We start from the raw sequence: 14,805 nt of genomic DNA, 5'->3' as shown, positions 1-14,805 counted from the left end.
GAGCATTGAATCAGCTCTGAGTGTTTAAGAGAGGCTGTGCATTCAGACTGTTTACTGTCATGTTTCTCTCCCTATTCCCTTTCTCCCTTCCTCTCTTCACGCTCTCCTCTCCTACAGATTAGTGACTACATCCATCAACATCTCTAGATAACGCCGTCTCCTTTGGAAAAGCCTCATTAAAAAACACAAAACAGCCAGAATTGCCGGACACATGTCACAGGTATTACTCTTCACATGGTAAGAGTTTGTTTCCAGAATGAGCTAAATTAGCCATCTGTTTGTCAGTTTGCCTTTACACTGTAGCTGAACTGGTGTGTATGTGTGTGTGTGTGTGTGCGCGTGTGTGTGTGTGTGTGCGCGCGTGTGTGTGTGTGTGTGGGTGTGTGTTGTTAGTATTCCACATCACTCTCTGACTATTTGCAAAAATGTGGCCGTCCTTCTGCCGTGAATCTGTTACAGCTGTACAGGCTGCACTTTATAAAACGCAGTCACTCATGGGTGTGTGATTGAACACAGTACAACTTATGGTTCTTTTTAACACATGGGGTGAAATTGCAAGTGAAAGTACATCAAAGTAATGAAACAGCATGAGGTACTGAGGTGGAACTAGGTTCATCAAAACGATGAAACACTTAAAAAAACAAAGTTAATTAATATTATTTGTGACTCAACGCATTAGTGATGAGTTGGACATGGTTTTGCACTGTTATGGAGAGCATCTCCTCCCACAACTCCATTATCAAATGTTATTGGTCTTTGCCCTCCATGAACAATATTTTATGCTTTATAAACTGTGCTTTTTACAAAAATAATGATTTCTGCTAGAGATGGAAAAAAAAACAGTCTTTGTCCCTTTTGTTTAATAATGTCACATTGATTACCATTTTATTTTACAGTTAGACATGTTTACTCCCATGATGAAAGTGATCCTTAGGTGCATAAGCCCTACTGGCTGGTAGTGACATGCAAACATTATATATTAACTCACTGTTTGATCTAGTAATTGTAAAAAGAATACTGAAAGTAAAATTAGCATGTGGCTCAGTATGTTCCACCCAGCAGCATGCAGTAAAGTATGAAGCAACTTTCAAAACAGGGAATACTCTATTTAGGGAAATATAGATTTGACAACAATAGCTGAACCACATCACCACCTCCACCATAAAGCACCATTTAGGATCTAAAAAGCCCAAAGTTTGCTGATGTGATTGGTGAGATTTCTGCTTAATGGTATTGTAATCCATCATTAATCTATATTAATTAATCAGGTCATTATATAACATGTTTTGATCTGTCTCTTAATTGTATTAAAAGTTGGAACTCTTTGATAAGTATCTAGTGATTCTTTGTGGTAAGGTTGGATTCCAGTACAACCCCTTTCTTTTTACTGGCTTCAGCCCCATGCTGTGGCGCATGTATCTGCATTCTGACCCTGTTAGTGTCACCATACGCAGAGTGCTGTGACTGTGTGTCTGTGGCTGTGCAACAAGCCCTGCTGTTGCTCTGGTTTCTAGTGCTCCTCAGGCCCTGTAATGCTGTAATGGCACATCTAATTGGATCATCAATCGCTACCAATGACATGTGCCACCAAAGTCCAGCCTTGCACACACACACACACACACACACACACACACACTCACACACACTCACACACACACAGACATTGCAAATGTATTGTTGTTGATATTTTAGACAGTAGATATCAGAACGTATCCTTAACACAACTATTCTGAAGGGACGCTGTACAAAATCTTACTCCCATCACATGGGCCCCAGATATTCATGACATGATACTAAACTGACAGAGAAAAGTTAGGTCCATGCTTTGTTCTTGTTTCCAGGTTGAGCAGGAAATCTCACTCGTCCAGAGGAAGATGTCTGACCTTGAGTCAGTGTTGCAGCAGAAGGATATAGAGTTGAAGGCCTCGGAGACCCAGAGGACCATCCTGGAACAGGACCTGGCAACCTACATTACAGAATGCAGTGTGAGTTACCACCACATGGACTGTTTACGTGTGTATGGACATGTATTATTCATCTACATGCATTACACAGTCACATTGTGGGGCCTTGCCTTCCTTTTGGGGACAAAATGCTTGTTCCCAAAATGTTAATCATTAAATTTTAAGGTGAAGACCTGGGTTACAGTGAGGGTAAGGTCGGGTTTAGGTTAAGGTTAGGGTAAGGGTTAGGCAAGCTGTGGTTATAGTTATTTGACTGCTATGGATTCAGTGTATTTTCAGGATTACAGGAAGCTTTTTGATACAATTCGGATGGATGACATATTAAAAACACCTCTTGGTTTAACACCATCCAATTCAGCAGCGCAGAATGATGAATGATTAAAAAAGTGGAATCGGCAGTCAGCTAATGGAACAATGCAGACTTTTCCACTTGCACATCTATCTGTAAAAATGCAATGCCATCAAAATGTTTTTGTGTAAACACAACCAAGACAGAAATCGCCTGTTTAAAACCATTTAAAACAACTGACAGAATTATGTGTGTGTCTTGGTTTCAGAGTCTAAAGCGCAGCTTGGAACAGGCTCGTATGGAGGTGTCACAGGAGGATGATAAAGCTCTGCAGCTCCTGCATGACATCCGGGAGCAGAGCAACAAGCTGCAAGAAATCAAAGAGCAGGTAGGACGGCGTTGTGTCATCTTGGTAGGCCAGTGGGTTTTGAGATATATACTGTTAACTCAAACCACTGATCAAACTCCAATCAATTAAGATTTCATTGAAGTTTTGTCCATTGTACGATTCATGAAACAGTTTGTTGTGGACAGAGAACAAATGAGATGATTTCTCCTTAGTGGCAGAATTTCTTTTGTTTTAATTTGAACTTGTTCACTTTGATGGATATTTGACTGTACTGTAATGTACAGTATGTAACACATGAAGCGGAAATTTCAGAGGAATTTCAGAACAGAAACAGTTTAAGAGTATTTCATACTGGCAGTCAGATGGAGCAGGTCAAGCCACCATGCTGAGTGTGGGGTGTGCTAATTAGACAGGCACATGATGTTGGAACCATAACGCTCTCTGTAGGGGTGCGGTCAGTATAACATTACACACCTGTTTAGCATCAGAAATGCCTCATGTTGCAGTACCATATTTATGTGAATTGTTGTTGTTTTTGAGTCATTGAACCTTTTTACAACAGCAATATACAATATAAAGATGCAGGTCAGTTACAGTTTTTGATTGAGAAGGGTTTCACAGAGACTGACTTCAGAATAAATTAAAAAATAAACTCTAAGTTTTTTTAGTTTTCAGACTAAATTGGTTGTACAATCTGTAGTTCTCTGTTAATCAAGTGTCTGCTGTGAATCCTGGAATCAAGAATACAAGACACTTTACTGTACACGCAGCCCTTCATTACTGAAATCTAGTGTGAGGAATGTGTGGCATGTATGAGCGCTGTTGTGTATGCGTATATTTCTGCATGTGTGGCAGCACCACATGACTGAGTGCTGCCAGCTGTGAGAGCTGAGCTGTTACAAGACTGACAGTTTAGGACAACAGATAGAGAGAATGACAAATCATCTTCCTGGCATTATGCACCACTTCTTCTGAAAAAGGTAATAGAAAAGCAACCTGTGTTTTCTCAGCCTACACTAGTGCTGGTTACCAAGCACTGAATACATTGTGCAGTGGTTGCTATGGTGATGAGAGCCATATACCTTCGAGTGAAGAGAGCACTGATGCAGTGGGCAGGCTGTCGTGATGAGGTGCTGGGGCCTTAGCTCATGCTGTTTGAGAAACAGTTTTTGACCCATCACTTGAAATACCACCCTAAAATAGTGATAACAGGTGTTAGAGGAACACACCCCGTCCTGAAGAGAGCTTTTTATTATCTCTTATCTTAATAAACTCCCCTGGTGAGACAGTTTTGAAAATCTGAATTTAATATCCTGTACTGGGGAGACACTTAACTGTTCAAGGTAGAAAATGCAGTTTACTGGCATCATTTAATCCTAACTCAAAATAAATTGTGTTGTAGTTCAAAAATTACATTTCAACAATGCAATATTATAGTGGAAGGGTTCGTGAAATACAGAAGGATCTTGTAACCGAGCTGCTGCTCCTTGGCTGGAGAAGCCAGTTGAAGTAGTCCAGGCTGGCTCTGACCTTTATCACTTAGGCTGCATGATTGTCAGATTGTTTGAAAAGTCACAGAAATTGTCAGACACAGACCCCCCCCCCCCCAAGTTCCAAGGGGTTTCATACACTGTCAGACTATTTGCCTTGCTGCTCATTGGAAGCATACAGAAGCTCTTGGGGATGCCTCAGGAGGAGGTGTCAGATCCTTTTCCTCAGCAACATTGCTAAGCTACTGCTAATTTTAGCACGTAATGGAATTTTCATTCACCCTCACACTTTTTTTTAAAGCCTCACAAAGCAAGCATGACTGCAGACGTATTGGATTGCTAGTTTGCCTTTTGTGGTTAGCATTGCTACCAGCTGTTAGATTTCCCAACTCACGTACCCAAACACAGACTTGTTTGCCGGTAGGCTGTCTTTTGGCACAAGTTGAACACTGTCGGTGGAATATTCATAACACACCCCCATCAGGATTGTCAGGGAGTGTGAGTAAAGGTTCATGTTGGTCAACAGCGGGAAGACTGTGGTTAATCTGAGCACTTCATAACTGGATACGTAGTTATCAACCCAGATGGCGCTGCAGATGGCGGCCATGGTGTTGCACTTTCTGGTACTACTCTATGTTGTTCATTGTTGATTTTTTACATGTATTTATATATGCATATATTTATCTCACCTACTTGTATATACATAATAGTTAAATGTTTTTGTTTACCTATTCTCTGTTAAGCTTTGTTGTTCTTGTTTTTAGCTATATGTCTGTTTTGTCTATCTTCCTTTAGGTTGTTCTTGGAACTGTGTGTAATATTGAGGGCAATGAAAAACCAAGGTCAAGAGTCAAATTCCTTCTATGTGTATACATATTTTGCCAATAAGACGATTCTGATTCTGGTATAAATCGGGGGACTTAAAAACAACAAACCTTCTCAATGCAAACCTTCTACGGATGAATAAGGATTAAATCGACAATTATGGTATAGGAGTATAGTCTGTATCTGCAAATTTCTATAGTATATGTAGTATATTTTGCTGCTCATGCATATTATCTGGCTCTGTGTTCCGATTGGTGCCTCTCAGCAGGGTATTTACGCCAACTAAATCCAGCATTTCATCTTGAAAAGCATCTGTCTCCCACGCTCTGTCATATGACTGCAGTGTTTATCATTTTCATGCAGAAGCCATGCAGTGTTGGAACAACAAACAGTAGAGATTGGGGATAGATTCATTTTGAGAGAAAAGCAATCTGTGTCAAAGCCATTTAAACCTGTAAACATACGCACAGACACAAAGCAAAGAACTATGTGAAACTGTTTCTGTGTTGATTGTGCTAATGCAAAAAAAGATTGGACGGCATAACACAGTTACGCTTGCATGTGGACATGTCTGCATTGCTCCATTAGATTGATTTGAAAAGTGTGCACTTCTTTAACAAAATATATTATTGATAATATAACAAAGATAAAAATGGATGCAGGCTTAACCCTGTTGGATTTTTTTGTAAACAAAGTTATATTTGCATTTAGTGTTTCTGACCAAATTGCATTGTGTGTGTCCTGTTGAAATGTGTTGAATGGATTTCCCTTTGTTCAACGTGTCCAGCTGTCTTGTTTTAAGCCCTGCACAAAAGTCATAAACATGCACCATACATGATACTGTGCTAAAAGACTGAGGCAAAGCTGCATGTCCACATTGTCACTAGTTGATGATCCATGCAGAAGACAAGGAAATAAAAAAACAGAGTTGTTATGGTCTTGCAGTATAGAGCTAGCTAGCCCGAGTATTATGATATGAAGGTGATCTTACCGCCTGTTATTTCATTCTAACATAACCCTGTTTGGCTGCTTAGCTTACATGCTTTGCTCTTTTGGTTTTGGTTTTGGAAAGGATAAGAACACACAAGCTTCTACTGTCTTTAGGTGCTGAGTATCGTTCTCAGACACCACAGCACTGCAGCATGTGGAGTATCCAAAGCTTGACAGGTCTGTTGAGCCTATATGTTTAGGGCTGATGATACTGTGGATAAACATTGAAAGCAGCCCCATGACATTGAATAAACAGATAATTACTGATTTGGAGGTATGAATCTGTAATGCTGCAGTATGAATTGATATTGTTGAGACCATCTGCCCACTGTGCACTAAATGATGTGAGTTTTGAATATTCCTCTTTGGTCTCTTGAGAGTGTTTTCAATATGAGTAATTGATCCACAATGGCTAAATTGCAACACAAGCAATGCAAATATGTTTGTTTTACAGTTGCTTCATCATGTAACCGCTCACCTGAATAAGCCAAGGACAGGAAATTTATTGTACAAGGGGTTCTCTTTAATAAAAGAATACCGTGCCTCAGCGCTCCACAAGGCCTTAGTTGTTTGACGTCATATTGGAGGCTGAATTCCCTTGTCTTTCATTTCCTCATAATGAATGACTCTTTTGCTGAAGATTTACTGGAATTGAACCATGTATAGCTTTTATTGACACAACCAGATGAAAGGTTGCTCCCAGGAGATTCAGTCAGTTCTCGTTGACGGGAGCTGTCAACCAGCTCTTGTGAAGCCAAAATGATCAGTGAGGCACACAGGTGCTTTCATACAGTGCACTGCTGCCCTACTGGTGGTTTTTCTTACCTGACCCACACAAGTCAGTTCCCATACAAATGGAAGGCCAACATGGGGTAACTGCTCAGGGAGACAGTGTCTTTACTCAAAGATCCATGCTTACATATGGATCCTCCCATCTGGTAAATCATATTATATTTTCACCATGTCTGATGTTGTCCACTTCGCTTGTCCTAATGTGTTTCCGTTGAGCATCAGTCTCCCTGGATGCAGGGGGATGCTACTTTGCATTAGCCTGACAGACAGGTCGCTGTGCCCTGTAAGCTGATGAGGAGGATGAAATTAGATCTGTTAGGCTGTGACTAATTACTATTAAACAGACATGTGCATTAAGTGACTCTGGCTGATCAAAAGTTTCTCTCCACTTTCCTTTCTCTGATTTTTTATACCATTAGTGTTGTTATACTTGCTGACATTTTTGAAGCATCTCTGCTCTCCCATTACTACCAACAACAACTACCAGCAACATATCAAAAAGACATCTCTTATGAATGAGTTTGTTCTTCTAAATAATGCAGTGGCTTCTAACAAGAACATTTTCTTCAAATAGGTTCAGGTCAAACAACACTGGGGCTGACGGAGAGCTTTTTCCACTGAAGACATATAGTCATCACTCTGCCAATTTTTCCTAAATTTGCTGCACTGGTAGAAGGGCAGCCTTAAAAGCTGATGAGGACAAATATAGCCATGTTAACTGGATAAAAGCTTGCACGTAGACAAAATTTAAAAGACTGTGTCCAATTCCAGAAACCTTTCGGCAGAGGTATGTGCTCCATAAAGTGGAATGTACTCTTATTTTCATCATGTTAGTAATTTCATTTATTATTGCACCTCTTGTGTGCGTAGGTCCTCCTCTCCTCTCCTCTCCTCTCCTCTCCTCTCCTCTCCTCTCCTCTCCTCTCCGCTCCTCTGCTGTCCTCTCCTCTCCTCTCTGCTCCTCTCATTTCCTTTCCTCTCCACTCCTCTCCTCTCCTCTCCTCTCCTCTCCTCTCCTCTCCTCTGCTATCCTGTCCTCTCCTCTCCTCTGCTGTCCTCTCCTCTCCTCTCCACTCCTCTCATTTCCTCTCCTCTCCTCTCCTCTCCTCTTCTCTTCTCTCCTCTCCTCTCCTCTCCTTTCCTCTGCTGTCTTCTCCTCTCCTCTCCTCTCCTCTCCTCTCCCCTCCTGTCCTCTCCTGTCCTCTCCTCTCCTCTCCTCTTCTCTCCTCTGCTATCCTGTCCTCTCCTCTCCTCTGCTGTCTTCTCCTCTCCTCTCCACTCTACTTCTCTCCTCTCCTCTCCCCTCCTGTCCTCTCCTCTCCTCTCCTCCCCTCTCCTCTGCTATCCTCTCCTCTCCTCTCCTCTCCTCTCCTCTCCTGTCTTCTCCTCTCCTCTCCCCTCCTCTCCTCTTCTCTCCTCTCCTCTCCTTTCCTCTGCTGTCTTCTCCTCTCCTCTCCTCTCTACTTCTCTCCTCTCCGCTCCTCTCATTTCCTTTCCTCTCCACTCCTCTCCTCTCCTCTCCTCTCCTCTCCTCTCCTCTCCTCTCCTCTCCTCTCCTCTCCTCTGCTATCCTGTCCTCTCCTCTCCTCTGCTGTCTTCTCCTCTCCTCTCCACTCCTGTCCTCTCCTCTCCTCTCCTCTCCTCTCCTCCCCTATCCTCTGCTATCCTCTCCTCTCCTCTCCTCTCCTGTCTTCTCCTCTCCTCTCCCCTTCTCTCCTCTCCTCTCCTCACCTCTCCTCTCCTCTCTGATCCAGGTATTTCTGTGGTTTCTGTGCAGGAATATCATGCCCAGCTGGAGGAGATGAGAGTTTCCATCAGACAACTGGAGGAGGACCTGTCTGCTGCTCGTCGCCGTAGCGACCTGTATGAGGCTGAGCTGAAAGAGTCTCGGCAGACCAGCGAGGAGCTGAAGAGGAAGGCTGCCGACTGCCAGCATAGGATGCAGAAGGTATACTGTGACTAAAGCTGTTAATGATGAAAGGATACCATGGATGGAGTTATGGTTTCTTTGCGACATACTTTATATATTCTGTATAGGGGCAGGGCTCAGACTCACACTGTTACTTCATGTATGATTCTATCATATTTAGCTCACTTGTAGTTATTATGATGTTTCTTATTGTCTACTTGCCATGATCATTACCTGAAGTGATCCCATAGTTGCCTATTTCTTACAGGCCAAAGAGCAAGGCAAAGCAGAGGCAGAGGACATGATGAGCAAGCTGGAGAAGGTAGTTAATGAAGTTGATTTAATTATAATAAGATTCTGTGAGAGAGGACTACAGAAATTTGTCCAGATGAGGACATTGATAAGTTAAGTGAATTTAAAGAAGCATGACATATCTATAAATATCTGTCTCTACATGCCACAATGACTGTATTTTTCTTTTTCAGACCAATGCTGAGCAGCAGACAAAGATCCAGGATCTTCAAGAAAAGCTTGGCAAAGTAGGGTATTTTTGCTGGGAAGATTAATGAATAATTTATATGAGCTTGTGCTTCCAAATGCCAGAGATGTAACAGCATTTTACACTTCAGATGATTGTATAAACTCCCTCTCTACCCTCCCTGACCTCCTTCTTTCTCTCTCTGTCTCTCTCTTAAACTGTGGTCTGCAGTCAGATTTGGTCTACGGCCTGAGAACACTTAAGCTGCCTTTCAAAACTACAGTTACTGCTTCATTATCAGCAATCAAACACTTTTGCCTCATTAGTTAAGATAATTTCATCCTAATTGTCCTTTCCTACAAATGAATATTTAAAAGTACCATCCGTTCTGCTAATAGCACATGAGATTGTGGTGCTGCTATTCTTCTGACTCAAACCAGTTGATGAAATAGTCAGTTTGTTAAAGGAGTTCATTTGAGCAATAAACAGTCGTTGAACTGAACTTTGCAAAAGGATGTCAATTATTGCTTATACACATAAACTTAATATCAACAATAAATGCGTAGTACTATGCATGTGATACAGCTGCATATATACAGTAAGTGATAATAATCTATATAATCATTTTAAGCTATTGTACCCAATTATTGTACTAGTACATACTAACATGATATCTGTTTTACCTTTTAACTGGTATTGCTATTAATCATGCGACAGTAGCATGTAGTTAGCATTAAGATAAGATAAGGTAAGATAAGACTTTATAAATCTCACAATGGAGAAATTTACTGTTACAGAAGCTTATAGAACACACAAGGGGGGGATGCAAACAGTATTGGAAGGTCCAAATAAGAACAGTGCAATAGAAATTAAAAAAATAAGGTATTCTATGAATGTTATCACTAGACATGATTAATATAAACGTTCTATTACATTTTAAGTTTGTGTTAATAACGTGTGAACACATACTGACTGATATTTTTCTTTGAACCCCTAGTCGTTAAAGGCCAGTGCTGAGGCTACAGACCTCCTTCACAGTATGAGAGTGGCCAAAGAGCGCATGGAGCGAGATCTGGAGAGGCTACAGAACAAGGAAGACTCCAGTGACAGCCTGCGTAGACGCCTCCGTGAGACTGAGGTACATACACACCTCTGTTACCACACACTTAGTACACGTACGCACAGCCTAGCATATACCTCCTGCCTGTTTCTTCTCATTATTCTGTATCATTTAATTCTTGCTTTGCAACATCACAAATGTCTTTGTTGCATAAAGTGTTGCATAAACAAATCTGACTTGGGCATCTGCTAAGCACAAAGAGCCCATATGTTCTCCTGTAAACATGTTGTTTTTGCACCTTCTAAGGAACACTTGTGCTGTGATGGCATGATGGCATGTCAGATAGCCTGAATGTTTGACACTGTTGATCATCATGTGAAAAGCCAATTCGCTTGTGTTCATGTGATTTTTGTCTTTCATTGTTTGAAAAACCACCTCACTCTCCTGCACACAGGGTAAAACTAACTAAACCAAAGGGCCTTTAAGATGATGAAAACAATCATAGTCACAGATTTTAACCCATATCACACCAGAATCGAAAGTCTTAAGTGCAGCTACTTTTTTTTCTTTTTTTAAGTTATTTTTTTAATACAAATATCACCAAAAGTCCTTATGTATTATTGTGTCCTGAATAGAAAGGCAGTTATTATTACTGGTGTTATGAAGCTAATCAGCCCGCATGTGACATTTTACAAATTGATCCTCCAGTGGCTCTGTAATTCCTGTGGCTCAGTGCTCCTGCCTCTGCTATAATGTTAACAAACTGTTTTTGTACACAGTTTTCTTGGAGGCAAACTTCACCTAGTAAATTGAGAATGCCTTAACATCTGAATTTAACAAAAAGAATAAATCCATATCAGTGTAAAGGCTTTTTAATACTGCTGCATTATTTCACATCACTTCCATGATTTACCACTGTTGATAGGTTCCAATGTTTTGTTTTGCTATTGTATCTGCTTCTTGCATCAGAGAAAGAAAAACTTCCAGTCAACATTTAAACTTTTTAAATGAAGTTTATGCCACAAAAATGTATTAACTCTATTAATACAAGTCAAATGCAGAACTGTATGGTGGCCTATTCACACAATCCTTCCACACCTTTCCTATGAATCCATGTATATGTATTCATTCATGCAGTGTCTGTAGTTACATATACAGCAGATTTTATTTTTGCAAGGGCTTAATATGAGATCTTCTGAAAAAGCACTTAACATCAAGCTCTAGACATGTAAATTGGGTAATTAGCATAGGTTCATTTGGAAAGGTGAGTCAAAGGAAAGAAAATACACATGTGGTCGAATTTAAACAGCTCCGGAGACCTCTCACGCCATCACTCATGCATGCAAATGGGCTCTTTGGAGCCATTGTGAGGAACTTGGAATAATGAGATATAAGCATTGCAGAGGTGGACCACTAACAAGCCAAATGGATGCGGCGATACATATGTCATCAGTTGTTCCTTGAAGTGGAATCTTGAGTCTAGTTACATTTCTACAAAATGTGCTATGATGTCCACATAGCAAAGAGCAATATTTTGAACCATGAAACTTACTGAGGTTAAAATTGTTTATACTAAAAGAAACATTCTATTAGTCATTTAGTGTGTGTCTGTATGTGTGTGTGTGTGTGTTTGTGCATCACTTGTGTCTGTTGTGTGTGCAGGATGGTAGGAAGACTCTCGAGAACCAGGTGAAAAGGCTGGAGATCGTTGAGCGCCGGGAGACTAAACTGAAGGACGAGATCCAGAGCAAGGCCCAGCAGATTCAGCAGATGGCAGATAAGATTCTGGTAACCCACCTTCCACTACTTGTGTGGAGCTAAAATAATCAGAGGAGGTGTGAGATAAACATAGCTCATTGTCATCATTGCAGAGGAAGTGCTATTTTACATAATATTTCTGAAAAACCTGCTGTGTTTATCATTTATTACCTTTATGGATGGTCTGGATGTAAACTGTTTCTACGTATACAGGGCACAAAGTTACCCCACACAATGAGTTGTGCATTATGCTGTCTCATTTTAAGGCCCATGTACAGCCATAGTACTCCCACACATGTGTTTTCCATTAGTTTACCTGATTAGCGTGGGCGTCTATGGACTCTCTGTGAATGACATTGCTCTCCATTGAGTTTGGTCACATCACTTAATCCCATGCTTACTTACGCCCAGCTTCAACCTGATCAAAGGTGAATAAGTGAAAAACAACTGTGTGGGTGTACAGGGCAGCAGGTAATAGTTAACAGGTATTAAGGATTGCTCCGTTAATTTCGGTGTGCCAGTTCCCGGAATTGAGTATTGTGCATTAAGTCCACCTGTGCTTTTCTTGCTAGTGAAAGTGAAAAAGGCCAAAACAGAGTGCTCATAGGGACTGGTCTTAACGCTAGGACACACACATGTAGTCATAAATACATTTTATGAAATTGTGTCACATTAAACAAAGTCAGACACAGCCTTTGCAATGCTGCCTTGACAAACATATTGTAGCTACCAACAAAAACATCTCTTACTAGCTCAACCACAATCAAAATCCCTTTGCAACTGAGCAAAATAAAAGCTCATTATAATTGTATTTTTAACTGCTGCTGGCACATTACCAGCAGGAACTCTGACTGACTTTGATTATGTGTTAATGATTTAAAAGTCCTCCTGACTACCCCTCACTCATCACAAATGCATGAGCTGTTTTTTGTACATACCCTTATACCAAAAAGTAGCTCTGAAGTTCCTTTGTCAGCTTTTAGCCTTGTTGAACGTAGTCCCTGATGCTTCATTACGCAGTGCATACCCTATTCGTGTTTTTGTGTAGGGGCTGGAGGAGAATCTGCGAGAGACCCAGGCCACAGCCCAGCGGTTGGAGACTCATCTGAAGCAGAAGGAGAAGCTCTATGAAGACAAGATAAAGGTTGAATTTCAGAGCATATAAATACTCACACATATGCAGACTCTTTGGTGCTACGTAAAACAACAGACAGGTAGATGTTGATGTACTGTACTCACAGGAAGTGCCCTTGCTATGTTTGGTGGTCATGCTTTAGCTGATTGAGTTGTGGGTGTGCTCGGGAGATCTACAGTATGTCATCTTCACATTCTCTGTCCTGTTAAGTGATATCCTGGTTATGGTTCTGTGGGCTGCCTGGCATTGAGCAGGTGTTGGAGGCCCAGATGAAGGCGGACATGGCTGATAAGGAGATGCTGGAGTCCAGTCAGAGCAAATATGAGGAGGAGGTGCGGGAGAAGTGCAGCATCATCAGTGAACAGAAGGCGGTAAGAACTGACCAGCTCGGCAGCGATGCTATTTCAGGCGTATTTTAACACTTATCACACTGACATAGATTTCTTGTTTGGACTAATCTTGGGTTTGTTATTGTAGAGCACAAAATAATGCACCTTACTCTGATCCCAATAAAAGCAAGTGATGTGAAGATCTGACTGAATGTTCAGTCACAACAGTTATACCATCTATAATTTCTGTTCAGACCATAAATGCTATGGACTCCAAGATGAACAGCCTGGAGCAGAGAATTGCTGAGCTGTCTGAGGCCAACAAACTGGCAGCCAACAGCAGTATCTACACGCAGAAAAACATGTAAGTACTGATATACAAAACAGTGTTATTCTGTCTGACACCAAGTAAAAGCAAAAGAAAAACCTTCCAAATTCTCCCAGGCCTTCATCCATGAAATATACTGAAGTGAATTCAAGTGAAAGCTGTGGCCTTCTGTTGATTACCCCAAGTACAATATTCGCTTCAGTCATGATGGCGTAATTTAAGATGAAGGGCAAGAGATTGGTGAAAGAAGGTTTGGCTTGTGTAGAATAATAGTTGGAAGCTACTTCAATTTGTCTGTACATAATGGCACAATACCAGCTTGCATTGCCTCCTATTGAACTCCTTGCATGTGTGTGGTCTTGGCAGGAAAGCCCAGGAGGAGATGATCTCAGAGCTTCGCCAGCAGAAGTTCTACTTGGAGTCTCAGGCTGGGAAGTTGGAGGCCCAGAATGCCAAACTGGAGGAGCATCTAGAGAAAATGAGTCAGCAAGAGCAAAGCAATAAGGGCCGCGTGCTGGAGCTGGAAACCAGACTCCGAGAGGTGAGGAGATATTGTGGGGAAGTCAGGTATAGGCTTTCTGACCAGAGTGTGACACGCAGGTTAAACTTTCCATGTTCCTTTTTCAGTATATTTCTTACTGTCTTCTCAGTCCCAATCCCAATCTGTCTTCTTCTATGCCTAATTCTGGTTCTGTACAGTGATTTTTATTGTGGTGTAGGAGGTAACAATTAAAAATATTAAATAGATGATGATGAGACCCCTGTGCATAAGTGCTTTCCTGAATACATGTTGAGGAAATAATTGTTTTGTGTCATAATTTCAAGAGGAAGCAGGTGTCACTGAATGATTGTATACACACGATATAGGCTCTACCGACTAGGTTGGCTGCTAAAAAAGGAGAAGAACATTTGATCTAATATCTAAAACTAGTGCTAAATCAATTAGTGTCTTGTCATCAGCAAAGAGCAATGATCTTACAGAGGACTTCTGTTTTGAAATGCTCAGAAATACTGCAGAGAGTGAGTTTTATAGGCTAGAAATCTCAACAGCTGGAAATCTTTTGAGTCGCAGGAATTGATTAACAACCTTTTGACTCAGTGTCATGGTA

The 14,805-nt window shown here is 41.1% G+C and overlaps 1 protein-coding gene across 1 annotated transcript in view; it reads left to right on the top strand.

Annotated features, from left to right (window-relative positions):
- The first annotated feature begins 211 nt into the window (after positions 1-211).
- LOC121606182 (citron rho-interacting kinase) overlaps positions 212-14,805 on the top strand; it is a 35,934-nt gene continuing 21,340 nt past the window's right edge. Inside the window, exons 1-12 of the mRNA XM_041936368.1 lie at positions 212-220; positions 1,842-1,985; positions 2,522-2,641; positions 8,477-8,647; positions 8,877-8,930; positions 9,094-9,147; positions 10,084-10,224; positions 11,809-11,934; positions 12,953-13,048; positions 13,294-13,410; positions 13,623-13,732; positions 14,063-14,237. Coding sequence (XP_041792302.1) covers positions 212-220; positions 1,842-1,985; positions 2,522-2,641; positions 8,477-8,647; positions 8,877-8,930; positions 9,094-9,147; positions 10,084-10,224; positions 11,809-11,934; positions 12,953-13,048; positions 13,294-13,410; positions 13,623-13,732; positions 14,063-14,237 — 1,317 coding nt within the window. The remainder of the gene's footprint in view (positions 221-1,841; positions 1,986-2,521; positions 2,642-8,476; positions 8,648-8,876; positions 8,931-9,093; positions 9,148-10,083; positions 10,225-11,808; positions 11,935-12,952; positions 13,049-13,293; positions 13,411-13,622; positions 13,733-14,062; positions 14,238-14,805) is intronic.

This window comes from Chelmon rostratus, chromosome 5, assembly GCF_017976325.1.
Source record: "Chelmon rostratus isolate fCheRos1 chromosome 5, fCheRos1.pri, whole genome shotgun sequence".
Classification (NCBI taxonomy): Eukaryota; Metazoa; Chordata; class Actinopteri; order Chaetodontiformes; family Chaetodontidae; genus Chelmon; species Chelmon rostratus.
The sequence above is the reverse complement of the archived record's forward strand: the minus strand, read 5'-3'. Positions and strand labels throughout refer to the sequence as shown.